The 17,315-nt window shown below is 38.8% G+C and overlaps 1 protein-coding gene across 1 annotated transcript in view; it reads left to right on the plus strand.

The window, feature by feature from the left end:
• Nucleotides 1–17,315, plus strand: part of ZFYVE28 (zinc finger FYVE-type containing 28) — a gene marked incomplete at both ends in the record, with an annotated part of 141,224 nt that overhangs the window by 60,607 nt on the left and 63,302 nt on the right. Inside the window, one exon of the mRNA XM_084286596.1 lies at nucleotides 7,782–7,922. Coding sequence (XP_084142722.1) covers nucleotides 7,782–7,922 — 141 coding nt within the window. The remainder of the gene's footprint in view (nucleotides 1–7,781; nucleotides 7,923–17,315) is intronic.

A 17,315-nucleotide genomic window follows, 5' to 3' on the forward strand; every position in this document is an offset into this window, starting at 1 on the left:
CTGGCACGCTACCAGGGCTGCTAAGCCTGAGCAAAACACTGGAACTACAGACCTGGGAGGAAAAAAAAAATCCTATTAGGATATAGCAACCTAGAAGAAGATGGAGATTTTGAAGAGGCTGCAAAGAAATCTGTAAACTGCACAAAGCTGTCTGTTTTTTTCCCCCCTAAGAATAGAAGTCTGATTTTGGAAGAAAAAAGCTTACAGGAAAAAAAATAATGAAGACATGAGCATTGAGGATGGGCGAGAGGAGGTTACGGTTTGTCTCAGCTTTTAGAAATTTTTATAAATACTTAAAAAACATTAATAAAACATGTTATAACTGTAGTGGATTCTGAAGTCCTCTAATGCATGAAGCTGTGAGAAAATGGAGCTTAGCAGGACAGAGGGGTTTGCATTATTGGAGGAAAAATGGTTGGATACTGCTTCGAAATGATACTGCATTGCCCTGCACATCTGGGGCCTGTACATCTGGAAATGTGGGGATCTGAATTGACATTTTTCCTTTTGACAGGTAACAAATCCCTAAAAACATGGTGGAATCTATTTTATTGAAAAGATACTTAGTGTAACGTCGACAAAAATGTAGACGAATCGGAATGAAACTGCATAAAAGCCTTGAAAGAATGACCTCTCCACTTGGATACTTATCCCAACAAGCTCAATTCGCTCCTTCTTAGTAACTAGTTGTCCTTTAAGCTTGATGTTCTTGCAGCAGTTGAGAAAGAAAGGTGATTATCCTGAAGTCAAACCTGGGGAGACTGGCCATGGGAGGAGGCTGGTGGGAGTGGTAGGTCAGTGGGAAGTTGGACCATGGGCTGGTGGCCAGGTGCCTACCCAGCCGTCCTCTTGCTCCCCAGTAGCACAAGGGGAGAAAATAGGATGAAAAAGCTTACGGGCTGAGATGAAGACGGGTAAATCTCTTCTTCCTCACCATGACTTCTTCATAGTTGCAGCTGATTTTGGCAGGAGGCAACCAGGCAACTCTGGAGGTGGAAATCCCTGCAGTGAGCTTGGTGGGGAGGCAGCGCTGCCGGTTACCGTGCTCCATTGCTACCTAGAGCCTTGATGTCCCCACAGCAAACCTTCCTCCTCCTGGAGTGTGTCTTATTCCCTAGAAATAGAGGCAATGGTTCAGCTGCAGTCCACTCCTGTTCAGCACAGTATGTATCCAAAAGCTTAAGTAACACGTGTTCAGCATATGCTTATGTACTTCCCCCAGAAAATATGGATTTGAGCACATGCTTTTCTAGATTAGTATTATGAACGTGCAAAAATAGAAACTCCGTGCAGTGACTTAATCCATCATGAGTGAAAACTGACTGTGTGGCAGTCTCAAATATTTGCTATTCTAGTTCAGTGTAATCACTATCAGATTATTTTTTTTTTTTGCTGGTATTATTTCTATATCGTTCTGTAATGGAAGCATAGCGTTTAAATGTGCTTTTTGGAGAGCACTAGTAGTGGAAAAAAACTCACTCACCTAATTTGTGTTGTCCAATAGTAAATAAATCATTATCTGGCTGATTTTTTGCTTAAGGCACTAGTAGCGTTTTTTTTGTGTGTGTGCTAACAACCTGTTCACCTGTCTTTCTAGCTTGTGTAATGATATTCTGTAGATAAACACAGAGCAGCTGGTAAAGCTTTAACCAGTCTGTAGCTTTTCCCACAGTGCTTTTTTTTTTTTTTTTTTTTTTTTTTTAACAGATTCTTATGACCAGTTACCAATTGTTGTGTTCATTTTGGAGTCCTTTTTTCTTTTCATACCTGTGCAACACCAGAAAGCCAATAAATTCATTTAAAAAAAATGCGTTTTCAGTGTTTTGAAGACTTCATTACAAAATTAACCTTGAGGGAATATTTCACCCTTTTTTCTTAATGGATAGCACTTGAAGTAGAGTTGGTAGATGTAAAAATAAATAACTAAATCGTGCATGCTTCGAGTAGCAGAGTTGCTTTTTCCCTTCATGTGAAGCAGTGCCTGTGCTATTAAAAATTATAACGTTTGAAGTTAAGTATCAGATATTGACTCCTTCACCTGTTAAAGAATGATCATTTCTTATTGGTATTTATTACCATTTGGAAAGCATTGAATAAATAATCAAAGAACCTGTCTGAAGAGAGGATGTTGGTACGCTTGCTTGCACAGAAGGTGAAAATGAACCCATGTAACAATTTACTGTTAATCCCTTTCTGAAAAAAATACTAAAATCTTTGAAATAAGTCATCTGCCAGTCAAGCCTGCTAGTGCATCTGTGACTTGGGTAGTCGTGTTTCGACTGGATGTTTCGATCACTGCGAGTCCATTATTTTTCACATTAGCAATTAATACTTTCGGGTTTTCAAGCCTAAATCCTATTACTAATGGGAAAAACAAACAAACAAAAACCCAGTACTTTATTCTTCTAACATTACATAAGTCTTAAATATGTTTAATTACTTTAAAACATGCAACATCAGTTTTAAGCTTCAAAAATCCAACATTGCCTCTGAGATGTGTAACTGATCATATTTAAAATCCTAGGTCCTATTTCTGCTTCATGGTACACAAAAGACATTGTCATCGTGCACAGGGAGTTTTCCAAAATGTTAGGCAGTGTTTTCTGTGTTCTCGAGAGCAGGATCAACTTCTTGACCTAGAGCCTTTCAAAGTCCTATCTAAAAGCAAATGCACTTGTGAAGACCCATTTCTGATTTCTGTGCCATGCAGTAATCATTCCCCTCTGGCATGGTCTGATAACTACAGCACTTATTTTAAGGAATGGAAAATTTGAGGTTGATCCTCTTTCTCTGGTGGTGCCCTTCTTTCCCCCCCAAGACACAGCAGGCAACAGATTTTGACTGACAACAACTGGACCTTCTGTAGTAGAGACATTTACACCACCCTTCCCCATAGCAAAGGGGGAATAAAGGAAGCCGTATAGATAAAAGATGGTTCTGCTGATGTGAATGCCATGGTCTTTCCCTAAAACTTCTCACTTCAGCAGATGGAGTCCCAGCTGGAGCGCAATAGGAACTGCGGAGTTGATGTTTGTCAACCAGCCTGGCTGAGGAAGGGCAGCATGATGTGGCACCCACAGCAATTAAAACGATCACACGGGGACTGTCTGGTGTCACTAAATACTGTCCTGTAGGTGTTTGGTGGATGCAGTTGCTGTAATGTGTAGTAAAATTAATTTACTTGTGTGAAATGCACCTTTTACCATTACCAAATGCTATTTGAAAAGCATTCCCAGTGGATGTAGGCTTATGTTTGTTTTTTTTTTTTTTTTTTTCTAGTCAAAAAACAACTGGGATTTACTATCAACAAACTGCATGTAATTAATGTTTTTCCTCATCGTTTCTTTCTGTAGGGATCGGGTCAGGGTTTGAGTGCATTGCAGAGATGTTAGTGCTTAGGACACGGAAAAGTGCAAATGGACAACCAAAATCTGGAGCCTTTCCTCTCTGCTCCGCGGGTTTTATTTTAAGCAGGGCTGGGGTTTAGCTGTTGTTTTGAAGCCTTTAGATCAGCAATTCAAACAGGAATATTATTTTCTGGAGGGTGACTGACAGGCATCAGAAGATAATTATATCGCTAGCAAGGATCTCGCTCATCTCTCTGCTTCCCTTGTTTCAGTCTGCTCTTCGGCTCGTTTGTGATGATGACGTCTTTTGTCCCTATTTTTGGTGGAGATGGTGGGGGATTCATTCATGTTGTGATGGAAGCAGAAGAAAAACTTGAACAGGATCTTTATTTACTTCCCTATGAAGGATTGTAGAAACCTGGTGAAAATGCTCTTTGGTGTTCAAAGTATGGGCTGCTGTCGGTGCTGTTCATGAGACCATGCATAATTTTGCATTAGCTAGTTGAGAATGAAGCACTATTCATACTTGAAAGCTGTCATCAAAATCACGCAAAAGATGCTCACAATCTTGTTTCGAAAGAAGAAAATCCTCCTCAAAAATGAATCCTTATTTCTGGAAACTTGATTTTCAAAACAATTATTAAATTCTGGAATTACTGACCAAATGGTTTGAGATTTCTCTCTTGGCTCCCTGGCTTTTCATTGTAGTACCAGTTTTCTGTCTAGCTCCTTGCTTCTGTCCTGTGTTGAGATGTCTGTGCTAGAATTCCTTCCTTTCCCAGTCAGTTTACACTTTTTTTAAGTGACAGCTTCTGTTTTTGATAAAGACCAGCTTGTTTGCAAGACGTGAGAATGGCATCTTTTCATCTGATAACATGTAATAAGTAATCATACTGACCTGTTACTTATCTAACAACATGTAGCTCATAGCTCTCTTAATTTGTTTCCTTTTAACATTCTCTTATAGTCCGTGTAAATCCTGAAGAAAAATCAAATCCAAATTTGTTATGAAACAAACTGAGCTAGCCTAATTGTAGTCATTTTTAGGTCTTCACTGGGGAAAAGTTGCATGAAGCCTGTTCAATAGTTAATGCAACTTTACATGTAGAGCTTGGCAGTGGCAGGGAGCCTTCTGCATTAAATCTCTGACTTAATGAAAGCTGCAAATGAAGAGTAATGTCTAACAGAAAGTGGATAAAATACAACAACAACAACAAGACAACAGTAAGAGAAATATTCAGTGGGTAACCTTTCATAAAAAGGTGAATGATGCAGTATTACAGTAACTGATGATATGCTGATTCCTGTCTGGAGGACAGAATATGATAGTCAATGCATATCATATAACTCAGGATAGTAAGTAATGACCAATGTATAAAATGATGGCTTTGAATCTGTGGTGGATGTGGTCTGGTGTTACAGTAAGTTATGCACTGGCTGTGCAGCTACACGGAATATTCTGGGTCATTTGGTGGGCTGAATCTTTTTGAACATGAGCTGTGAAATGCAGAAAGACTTTGGAGGGAATGCAGGGTGCACTCATAGAGTGAAAGAGACTCCCAGCTTGAGAACTCAGGGTCAGGAGGGTGTTAGGATGATAATAGATTTAACAAAAACAAACAAAAAATAAAATGGGAATAAAACCCTATATGTGATCTGCAAGGGAGCTGTAGTAAAAAAAAAAAAGGGTAGCTGCAGTCCATGGATACAAAAATAGCTGACAAGAAGTAGCTTAAATGCATGATGCTCTAGTGGAACAAGACAAGGTAAGTACGTAGAAGATGAAGTCCAGCAAATCAAACCAAGAGATTAGATGGATGAATTTGGTTGTAACGTGTGAAGTTCTTGATACAAAGTACAAAGACATGAAGTGGTAGGTTTTCTGTTAGGTGCATTCAAATGAAGTCTGTCTATTAATTTAAACAGTTGAAGGTGAAAGAGTACTAATTGTTACTCTGCCAAAGAAAAGTAATTCAGACAGGATTATTTGAACCATGTTTTGCATAAGATGAAAGCAAAAATGGGCATTGAGCATGGTGCTATCGTTTATTTTCTCCTACCAGTTGGAACAAATTGAATTTAGAAAGTTGGGGTTATTCATTTTAAGTGTCCCCCCTGCTGGGAGATTTCGAGTTTCATGCAGGTGTGTCTTGCCAGGGACCACATGATTGACACAATTAATCAAAGATCATGATACTAATCCGCAACAAACATAGCACAGTAGAAAGAACTCAATTAAAACTTTTGTTCCTCCACTTTAAAAGATCAGCCACGTGGGAGTTAAATATCTCAGCCTAATGTTTCCTTTAGCTCGAGACCACTGTTAACAAATTGCCTTACTGTGCTTCTGCAGTGCCATGTAGATGTGTATAAATAAGAAACCATCCTTTGCTGCAAGGCCAGGCTGGATGGGGCTTTGGGCAGCCTGGTCCAGTGAGAAGTGTCCCTGCCCATATCAGGGGTTGGAATTAGATGATTTTTAAGGTCCTTTTCAACCCAAACCATTCTGTGATTTAAGACTAAACTTCTCACAGTTTACACACATTGTACTGTAGCTGCTTAATAAAACAACAGAGAAAGGATGAAAAGGATAAAATCTTAAGATTGGAAAGGCTTTCTATTATTTATTTTGTAGTAAGTGGCTGGCTCCCTGCTTAAAGAAAGAAAAAACCACATTCATTACTGTTTCAACTGCCTGAAAGGATTATTCCTGACTTGCCTCTCAACTTGAATGGTGTGAACTAGTGATGTAGAAAGCTGTTGGGTAGTGTTACAGCTCATAATAATATTAAAGATAGGAAGCCTTAAAATCATTATATTCATGCACAAATAGGGCATGTAGGAACAGGAGTCAGTGTGTCTGCTTTCAGGGAAGGTTGTTGTTGCCTCATTAAATTGCTGGCTGAGAAACCATGCGGCGTGCACCAGCGATGTAGTCTGTAGCATCATTTGTAAGACTTGATCTTTTTTAAGACTGACTGTAATAACATACTTGCAGTAGTTAACTCTGTGGAGGTTGTGTACTGCCCTCTTTAAAAGGTGTTAATACTGTGCTCTTTTCCAGGGACTGTACAGGTGTGTAGGTTTAATACTCCTGTAATGCAGAGGCCTAAAGGATTTTTTTTTTTTGCAGGAGCTGTATTTTGTGAAGACTTGAGTTGGGAATTGAGCAGTGTGGTGTGGTACTTCTCTCTCTCTCTTTTTTTTTTAATCTCATCCGTGCATTTAAATACCTAAAGGGAGAGTGCTAAGAGGACTCATACAGTCTTTTCAGTGGTGCCCAGTGCCGGGCCAAGAGGCACTGGGCACAAACTGGAACAGAAGAGGTTCCCTCTGACCACCAGGCAGCCCTTCTGTGCTGTGTGGGTGCTGGAGCCCAGGCACAGGCTGCCCAGAGGCTGTGGGGTCTCCTCCTTGGAGAGCTTCAGAAGCCACCTGGATGTGGTGCTGGGCACCCTGCTCTGGGTGGCCACTCCTGAGCAAAGAGATGGTCTCCAGCAAGTCCCTGCCAACCTCAGCCATTCTGTGATTCTGTGAAATGCTTGGAAGCTTTCATAGGGATCTGAATTTCCCGTCCTTAATATTATTATATTTTCCTTTTATAGGGAAATTATTCCCACATAATGATGATTATTATTAGTTTTTTCTTGATAAATTCCCGCATTCTTCTTTCCATTATTATTGATGTTTTTTTAATGTGGACAAAACTCATCATAGTAATTCTGTTCCTTGCCACTTGGAAGACTTCTGAATAGTTTCTGAAAGACTTGGAAGACTTCTGAAAAGTCTCTGAAAGACTTTTGATGTAGTTTTCTCTCTGTAAGACTTCATTAATCATATCATTTGCTTTGTCAGGTCTTTGTATCTACTTGACCCTTACAACGTATCTAGTAGATTCAGTACCTCTACCTCCTATGATGTGATTCTTGTGATCCTCAAAATGAGGGTTGTGTCCAGGTGGGCAATGGGTTTCAAGGGTCACTGCAGTGGTCGCAAGTTGGTGCTGCAGCTTCTGCTGAAGGCCCATCACATCGTCTTGTTGGCAGCGGGTGGTTGTTGTTGACTTGGCAAGCAACTTTGTCTTGTTTTGCCAAAACTGAAATGCACTTTTGTTTAATAAACAAAACTAGTGATTCAGTTGTTTGTCCACCAGGTAATTATGCCACAATGGGTGAGAATGCCAGGATGGTTTTGGAGATAACAGTAGCTTAATTGTGCCCCAACTTTGTTACAGGAGAGATTTTTTTCTTCAAGGTAGAAAAATTTTATAAATATGCAGAAATGCATTAAGATCATTCTTTCTGTGCTTCTGTGCTGCAGATCTGGCTTAAACATTTTTTGTTTGTTTGTTTAATTACAGAAAATATAAATAGCTTTTTTTTAATTGGCAAAAAATAATGTAGGATTCTATATGTGTCTCTCTCTTCCATGCAGAGAACAGACCCGCAGCTCCTTGCTCAATTCTACTATGCTGATGAGGAACTAAATCAAGTAGCAGCTGAGCTGGACAGTTTGGATGGAAGAAAGGACCCACAGAGATGTACACTGCTAGTCAACCAGTTTCGCTCTTGTCAGGTAATCAGAATGGCATATTCCTGGTTTCATTGGCATTTTCGTGTACATTAAATGTATTACATTATTATTTATTGGATTAATTAGTTTTTATTGTCAAATCTATATAAAATGACTTTGGTAGTTGTATGACTTTTATTAGCTTAAAGGCTGTGTTCTTCGAGAACAATTTATAAAATAAATCTACTCCACCTCATTTAAGTGTTTGTTGATGGTTTCCTTTAAATGAGAGCACATATTAAAGATTTTGTTTCCTTTATGTGAAATAAGCATACAGAGCTTACTAGAACGTGAGGAATATTGCAAAATTTCAGGCAGTGTAAAGTAGCCATATCTTTTGTAGATGCTCAGCTTCCATGCTTCATGAATCTGACAGCTTTTCATTAGTAAACGAGCTATATGAACGCAGCTGATAGCTTTGCTAATTTTTGGAAATAATATTATCTGCCTCATTTAAGAAGCCTTGAAAGTGAGAGGAACTACTGAGGAACCAAACAGAAAAGGATATTTATTAGTAAATTACTTCCAACGAACAAATAAGTTTCTAAATTGTTGTTGTATAATATAGCTTACCTAAGATTCCTTATAGTATTTTCTGAAAAAATGGCTATAATTTAAGCAAGACTTGAAGGCAGTATTGAGGACTGCAAAGACTAGTTCACTGTAGTTCTGTTCTTCATTCTTGCACAAATGCTCTGATACTTCCCCTCCCAGTTGCACCAAAGATAAGACTTTAAACCACAGTGAGCTGAAGTCCACAGTATATTATGCTCCGGAGGATTTCTGTATGAAAAGCAAACACTTGTTGTCACGTCAGGTGAATTTTAAGTGTAAAGACCCTGGTAATACAAATTCATTGCCATTTTTTATTTGGTGGGAACGTAAATTGGGTGTAAAGGATTCATTTTCATTCACCTTGGCTAGAATTTCTGACATTACTGTTACTGGTGGTTAAAATGTACCAAACTTCATTATGCAGAAAAAAATCATTGCTGACCAAGTTAAGATAAATTAGAAGAGCAGTGCCCTGATCAGTGTAACAAATGTTCACATTAAGTTAGCTGAGTCTCTTAATGAAAAGGGAATGAAAAAAAGTGAGGTACTATGTGTTGGTTTGCAAGAAAACTGAATGAAAAAGTGCAGTCTTTCGTTTTTGAAGAACATTTTACAGGGAAAGAGTTGGCAGTTAATGTGTTATGTCAGAAACAATTTCAATACTTCTGTCTGGTTTGAGTATCTTCAGTTTCCTACTGTACTGTCACTAGAGAAAAAAATGTGAAGTTACAGGGCTTACAAAACTGGGAAACTAAGTTTAATAACAGTAAAAGTTCAGTGTCTTGGAGGATAAAATAGGGGTGAAGTTATCTTGAAAGATCATTGACTTCAATCTTCTGTGTGATGGATCAGCTATACCTAAATCACCTTTCACAAATTGTATTTGGTTTATTCTTATAAACCTCTAGTAATGGACATTCCACAAACTTTCTAGGCAAATTCTTTCCAAACTGTTGTTATAAAAGGCTTTATGATAACAAGGATGGATGAATAATATCATGGTGCAAGTTAACCTCCTTGTTTTATCCCTGGAGATAAAAATTTCTTCTGTTTCTGTGCAGGTGCACTGGCTTTCCTATTTGCTTATTGTAGTACAGGCAGAGAATTCTGTTCAAAAAATAGCTTTTCTGAATCTTTCAGATGTAGGAATGCAAGAAATGCAGACTCTGATAGTTCCTTGGTCAGTTTGCTTGGCTTGTTGTGTAGTGACTCACTATCTTGTGACTCTTAATACCGTCTGATGCCTGGTAGTTTCTTCTTTTCATTTGTCTAACAGATTGCTGTTACTTAAACAATCTGTTACTAGAGCAGAAAGAAAAGATGGAGATAGTTGTATTTTTTTTGTGCAGCTATTTTTGCAACTTCTAATTTTCAAAGATCTGCAGAAAAGGTCAGATCACAGTCAACAGTCAACAAGTCTTACAAACCGCAGTTCTTTTTAGAGATGGATCTTAACCATATCCAAAGAGCTCAGCTTTATATCTGTGTTGATATTTTCAGTTGTTGAAACTATTGTTTGAGAGTTCCGAGTTTACTGTAGTGCATAAACAGGTTCAGGCAAAACAAAAGGGCCCTACCTAGAAAATGCAATGCTTTATAATAGCTATATTTAGTGGTTTCTCTCTTAACAAAAAGGGCAGTATTAGTCTGGTGCCTTAGCTGTTCTCATTTCTTTTATTTTTTTATTTTTCCAATGGATATACAGGGAACTTCTGTTTTCAAGGCTGTTGAAACTTATGTAGTAAAAAAAAAAAAAAAAAGTGCAACTGTTGTCTTTTACTATTTTGATTGAGCACTATTTGATTGATAAAATCACACTTTTTACAGTAAATTCACTTTTTAAAACTTCTGAAGATCTTGCACCTTGGATTTCAAATGCTGTGAGTTGACTGTTTAGCATGATGCTGAGTAGCATGTACTTACGAGTAAGAATTAAGGTATTGATTTTCAAAGCTTTGCTTTTTGTTTTCACATTAATGCGATATAAAAGTTTGATCCAGTTATGGTAGCTTGTTATAAAAATGGCATCCTTTGTTTTGCTTTGGTGTTTGCGTGTCAACAAGAGAATATTCTTCAAACATAACTTACCTGTTAATAAAATGTCTTGCATTTTTTTGTGTGGCTAATACCTACCTAATGGAATAAAGCACTTCTTCCTGTGTTGCTTTCTGCTAAAATTAATGGTAACTTACGTGTGGAGAGATGCATGATGAAAAGCTATGTAAGTTTTTCTTAAATGAGAAAAAAAAAAAAAAAGGATGTTATACTTCTTTTTTTTTGATCTTGATTGATGGCGATAGTGGGAAGGTACAATTTTTTTTCCTTAAGTAAAACTTATTTCGATCTCTGAATCTTGAGGAATATGCAGTGCTGGTTCATCTGAGTGGCTTTTATTTTTTTCCTTGCAACACACGTAACTAATTGATATATTTTTATATTGGGGTTAGAATAAGGTGTTCTTTTCTGTGGTGCTCCTGCCCCTCCCAGCATCACAAGACGTTTTTTGGTATTGAATTTCATAAGAAATAATGTCATGTTGTGTACATTTTTTAATTAATCGCTCACGCATTTGTGATAGTTTTCTAAATGAATTTACTTTGACCATTGCTATTTTCATATTGATTAATATCTTGTTACTTGAGCCAGTAGACTGATCTAAATCAATTTCTGGATCATTCTAATGGAATTAGCTTTAATGTTACATATTGTAGATCTTTTTTTGCTTAAGTTGGAGAGTAAAGAGTAAAACCACCTTTGTTTCTAACGTGGAGATTTTGCTAGAACTTGACAGGTCAAAACCAAACCTGCGTCTAAGCGCTTCCCGTTATTAAAGTGCTCCCAGGGTCACGGTGCTTGCTTGCTGCCTTAGTGCGCTGAGAATTACTTCTGTGTAAAGCAGCGAGTTCTCAGAGTAGTGTTAGGAGTCAGTTCCCAGTGTGGTTTTATCAAAATTATTCCTTGAACAGCAGGCTGTGTCTCAGCAATGTGTCATTTGGCACATTAAAGTCCAGTGGGAAGGAATTTGCCCCTGCTGGGGCACTGACCTGAAGCAAACCATCGACTCGTCCAGACGTGCTACCCCTTGTGCTGTGCCACAGAATAGTAAAATGGGAACTTTCTAATATTTGTGAAAGCTTACATTTCCTAGCTCATTTATAGGAATGATTGACTGGTAACATATTGTACTACCTCTTCACTTTTCTTGCTATTTGCCTGATGGAGCCACTAGGGAAGCACTTCATGAATTCCTGCAACTGGCTGGCCATGATTTTTGAGTCATCTTTCAGTGGCTTCAGTTTGCTGTAACATTAGGCTTTAAAATATATGTAGACTTCAGTGTACTGCTTCATACATATGTTAGTCCATACATTGGTGGTGGACACCTGAATCTGAACCTCATTAACTATCACGGTATAAGTGAATGTTGCTGAGGAATCAGATCCCTTAGAGAAAGCTGAAGCATATTCCAGTGTTTTGTTATCATTTGTCTGCATCAATTTCTGTAACAATATAAAATACATGTAGAGAATGTTATCAAAAACGCTCTGTTTCAACCACTGGTACTTCTCTCTCCGTGTCTTGTGGCTCAGTTTAACAACTGAAAGCATCAGAAGGAGACGAGCTGCGATTCAAGTGCTGAGGAAAACAGCTTTGCCCTTATCATGAAGGAGTGCACGTGTTACAGGCTGGTTCTCAGCTACAGGCTGCAAGAGCACCCTGTAGGGTATGGAAAGGAAGTGAAAAATGGGCTGTGGAGAACAGTGAGTAATAGGAGGGTAAAATGCTGCAGAAGCTCCTCAGGAGAACCTCCCTTGTCACAGGAAGGCATGCTAAAATCTACAACAAACTAAAAGACTTGCAGCTTTCATCAATGAAATAAGCATAAATACATCATTTGCTTCCTGAAGCTGGAGATGTATGGGTAAGATAAGTCTAAAAGTGAGGAATCTCTTCATGTGGCCCTTTTTGGTGTTTGGGTGAACCAGCGTTGCTGTTTGATAACGGGGCACTTAAGCAAGGAGTTACCAATGGCCTGACAGAGGGAAGGAGGCCAGTCCAGTTGCTTTTCACCTCTCCTTGCACTGTTTGTGGGTTCCTTTTTTCTTTTAATAAGAACCACCCAACCAAAAAATGCAGAAGTGGTCACAGAATTGCCAAAATGCCTGGTGCTGCTTCCCGAGCTGCTGAAAGCCATCCCTGCTTTGCAGCCAGCTCTGCACAGAGCACGTGGGGATTTCTCTGCAGCGAGGAATGGAAAGTATTGTCAGTGAGACTTCTTTATTTTGTGTGTATTTATATTTCAGAAGGGTGAAACTCAAGCTAGAATCACAAGTTGGTAAATAATGAAAGAGGAAACTTGTCTTTCTGTATAAAATACAATTAATTTTTTATCAGCAAGAAGAGGAACGTGATTGTATTAAACAGCGCGTGCTGGGGAAGCGGTAGGTTGTTAGTGAAAGGGCTCGTGATGCTACGTTACCCTGCACCATCTGCTCATGAGGAGCGTGTTCTCTGCTTGGAAACTCAGAAGGAAAAATAATTTGTCTTTGGTGGGAGATGAGGTAGTCCTCCATTTAACAGGAAAGCAAGGTTAATATTTAATACCTACTTCAATTAGAAAGCCAAAGAGATTTTTTTTTTTCTTTGCTGTCAAGACATGACAATTTTTGAGCATTAAAAAATGTGGTGTTTTCTTCTTAATGCGTGCTTATCTGCCTTGGATCATACTGTTTGTATTAAGAAGAACAGACGTGTTGGTATCTTGCCTGAACATTGACATACCATACCTGAGACATGCTGGTAATTACCGTGCATCTGAAGGCTACGTGAGGACAGGGGATCGAGGTCATTTTAAAACTGACTTTTTTTTTCCTCAACATTTGTGGATATGAGACTACAGCAGATCACTTCTGTAAGCTCTAATTTAATATGACGTGTCTAACTGTCAGGGGCTTTATAGTTTTGTAGTTTTTCCGGGTTCTTCAACAATGCCATCAGAGAGTTGTAGTCAGCTCCTTTTTTTTTTTTTATCCCTTTATTCCTTTTTTTTTTTTTTTTTTTGCTGTTGAAAAGGAGGATAAATTCCCATGTGGGCCACTGAATTGGTTATGCAGTCACATGATTTAAATGTGCTGCAAAATGCCTTTTTTCCTCCATATGTGTGTGTTACCAACACGTTAGCAAGATCAACAATATGGGAAAATTATTTACTTGTTATTTATGTACTTGGGGTTTAACTGTTTTCTTCTGCTAGAAGCTTTTTCACTTAATCATATTAGAAAAAAACATTCTTTAATTTAATTTTTCTTTCGTACCAGTGAAGTATGATAAGAAAGACAAGAAGGCAAATTAATTTCTTAAAGAAAATTCTTAACAGTGGACTTAAATTTACGTTGTGATCTTAATGTATTTGAAAGTTAAAAGCTAATTTTTTTTCTCTATGAAACAATTCATAAATCATTAACTAGCTCATATTTGGGAGGAATATCACAATATCCCGTGTATGTATAATGCTGTGAATATATTTCAAATATTATGAATAATGGGTTATTATGCATATTCTGTGAAATATTGTGCAACTTTGGCTTCTCGTGTGTAGGTTGTAAGCTTTCATTAAACAAAAGGAAGCCTTTAGATGTATATCTACATACGGATCCACATATATTATGCGTTGGGCACCCCAAGGACTTGTGCGTATTAGCAGGAGGTATTACAAAATAGATTTAGAGTCTGCCGAGAGAACAGATGAATTGCAGACTGCACTGTTGTTACTGCTGGTGTATAATTTACCAATAACCTGCTAATTAAATGGCTGGAGTTCAAGGTGAAGGGAGGAAAATAGATAAGGTGTTACCCATTGGTCAGTCATTGCAACTTGATCATTAGACAGAGAGATGACCAAATGAAAATAGTTTGGTCATAGCTGACCTGGTTCCTTTTGTGGTGTAAGGATGCTGTGACTGTTTTCTGCCTCAGACTAAGGCTTGGGAAAGAATTCCTCTTAGCTCATTGCAGCACAGCGCTCTAAAACAATTGGTGGAAAAGGGCTGACCTTAGGACAGTCATTTAAAAAAACAAGTTATTTTTTCTAAGAACTACACTTTTATTAAGTTAAGTTTATTAACTTAGGAATGCTTCAGAGAAGTTTGAAGTGCCTGGTATGAAAACAGCTCAGATGAGCCAAAGTCTATTTATCGGGGAGCAGGCAGCAGACGGTAGGCTTGGTGCAAGCATTTGCACTTCTTGCACACTTGAAAACATTTTAAAGACTTTGCAAAACAAGTAGTTGTATGAAATGAGTTATGCAGGGAGCATGCTGTGTTGGTTAGGAGTGCTCCCATTCTTACTCCTGCTGGATTTTTCACTTCTTACACAAAATAGTCTTGTTTTCTTTCAAAAAAAGTGTTGATGAACAGCAGTACTGCCCCAAGTTCGTGGTCCTTCCCATATGTGGATGCTGCTCCCTGTTCAGCGAAGATGCCGGAGGGGGAACAGAAGTATTGCTGCTGATACCTGAGGAGTATTGCTGGATGATGTACACAATAAAACTTTGGGTTCAGCCCTGTGAATACATTTTTAGTTCTCTTTAGTGTTTCTGTTGGGGAAGTTTCCTTAAGCGAATGCCTAGCAATAGGTACTTGTATTCTGTGATTCCTCGGGTGCCCCAATGTACCTACTGCTGAAATCGTTGCAATGCCACTTACACAGTGTCCATGATAAAGCAGCCCAGTAGGTCGTGTGGAAGTGTAAGTGATCACCCTGAGACTGCAAATTTTGTTGAATTGACTTGTGCCAGTGAGAGAGGCATTGAGATAAAACTGTTTTATTGACATAAGCTCTCTGATTTTTGCCTTAGAATTGTTCTGACACCGTCAGAACACTTTTTCTTTTTTTCTTTTCTTTTTTTTTTTGGTTAGGTCTGATGTCCTACAAAAAAAGGCTGAATTTTAGCAGGCTTATGTAGTAATGTTTACTCAAGACTTCGATGGTAGCTGGGTTAAAGAAGTATTGTACCATTTTCGCACATTCCTGCAAGCTGCTGGCCTTAAAGTCTGCCCTGTTTATTCAATGTGCTTCCACGAGGATTTTGCAAATTTAACCCCGTAACTGGAATGTGAAGAGTTCTCTCAGTAGATCTAATTAACATAATTGTGGTTGTCTGGCTTATTCTGCAATGCAAATAAGAGTCTAAAAGCACATCATGTTGTATAATTGAGAAATCAAATTTTGAGTGCACTCCTCAGTAAGGAAGGCAACATTATCTTTATGTAAATTTTTTTTTTAGGAGAAAATCCTTAACTTGGTCATTTTCAATATACTGATAGCAGAAATGGTCTTGAGCCACCAGACTCATCTGTTTTAGAACAGATACCTCTAAAATTTTGGGCTCTGCAGTTTTGAGTTGAATTCTTGTTGGATATAACTGCAGTTGATTGGTAATGTGATACCTAATTAGCCTTTTGTCTTCTGTCTGCAGCTCCAGAACTTCAACATACCTGTCTCAGTTAACTCTGTTCAATGAAATCACATTTTCCTTTATTTATTTATTTATTTTTAATGTGAAGTGTGTTCTTTCTTTGCTAGTAGGTAGAGGGTTTTTAATCTACCAATGCTGTTGATTAACACTGCTAGTTGTTTTTTTGTTTGTTTGTTTGTTTTTTTACTGTAGTGGTGGAAATGCATAGCATGATTTCAGGAAAAAAAATGTATTTTATGTACGTTTGGGAGGTTTTGGTCAGAGTCCTGTGATAATTTCAGCAGCTGTGCATGTGGATTGCCCAGTCATGGGCTCAAGCAAGCCCTTGGGCAGTCAGTATAAATGTTACATATGTTTTAGCTTGGGTAAATTTCTTTGCATTATTTCCTGGATATGTGGTGGAGTATAAGCAAACAAGATAGATAAACTTTAGTTACAAAAGAAGAATCTCCTGAAAAGTGAATTTTTGTGTTACAATACATGGCTCCTTGGGCTGTAAGTCCATTGACAGTGTCAATATAAAGGCTTCCCATTTCCTACTTACACTATTCTTATTCCTATCCCTACACTTCAACATGCTCCCCCCAGGTCACAGGTTGGTTTTACCTAAAACTGATTTGAGATGGTGTTGCCCACAAACATGGCAGCATCGTCTGTCCATCCGTCCTTCCTACAGCAGTCCGTCTGTTCCAGGAGCCCAGCTCGTGTTCCAGCAGCGATGGAGCAGCCGTGGGGTGGCCTGGAGCCTCCTGGAAGGCTGGTTGGAGGCAAGTCTTTGGTAGGGCTGTGCTCTCAGCCCAAGTGATTTGCTTGACGTGTGGATGCCTGCTGGCATAAAAGGGCTGCCTGCGGCTGGATAATAGCCATAGACAGGCGTGGCGAGGGAGCGGTGGGGGTATAGATCCTTATCCAGAGCCACTTTAAATAAGCTGCGGCCAGCTGTAGACCATTATGAAACCGCATCTTCAGCTGTACCGAGGCAAATATTTGCAGAGTCATCCCGTGAACTTCAGCAGGGAAATGCCCAGGGTTACTCCGGGTGAGTGCACTGAGCCAGCTCACTTGTACCCTTTGTACAAGAAGCTGCCAGTGCCAACGAGACATCCCGGCACGGTCTAGAGACAGAAAGGAAAGCTGCAAAGTAGGTGGGATGGGGGCTAGGCTGCACAAGCTGGTGTCACAGCCTAACAGCTGATGTTGCACAGCCGCCTTACGCTGTTTGCTGCCCATCTTGCAAAATGACTTATCTGGAGGTGTCTCCTGTTATCTGACAACTTTAAGTGGTACGAGGGAAAAACGTGCCCTTTTCTTCTTTTAGTTTATCTAAATTATATCTGCGCCGAAGAGAAAAATTTAAAAAGAAA

The sequence above is a fragment of the Netta rufina genome (genome assembly GCF_964035555.1).
Source record: "Netta rufina genome assembly, chromosome: 4".
Classification (NCBI taxonomy): Eukaryota; Metazoa; Chordata; class Aves; order Anseriformes; family Anatidae; genus Netta; species Netta rufina.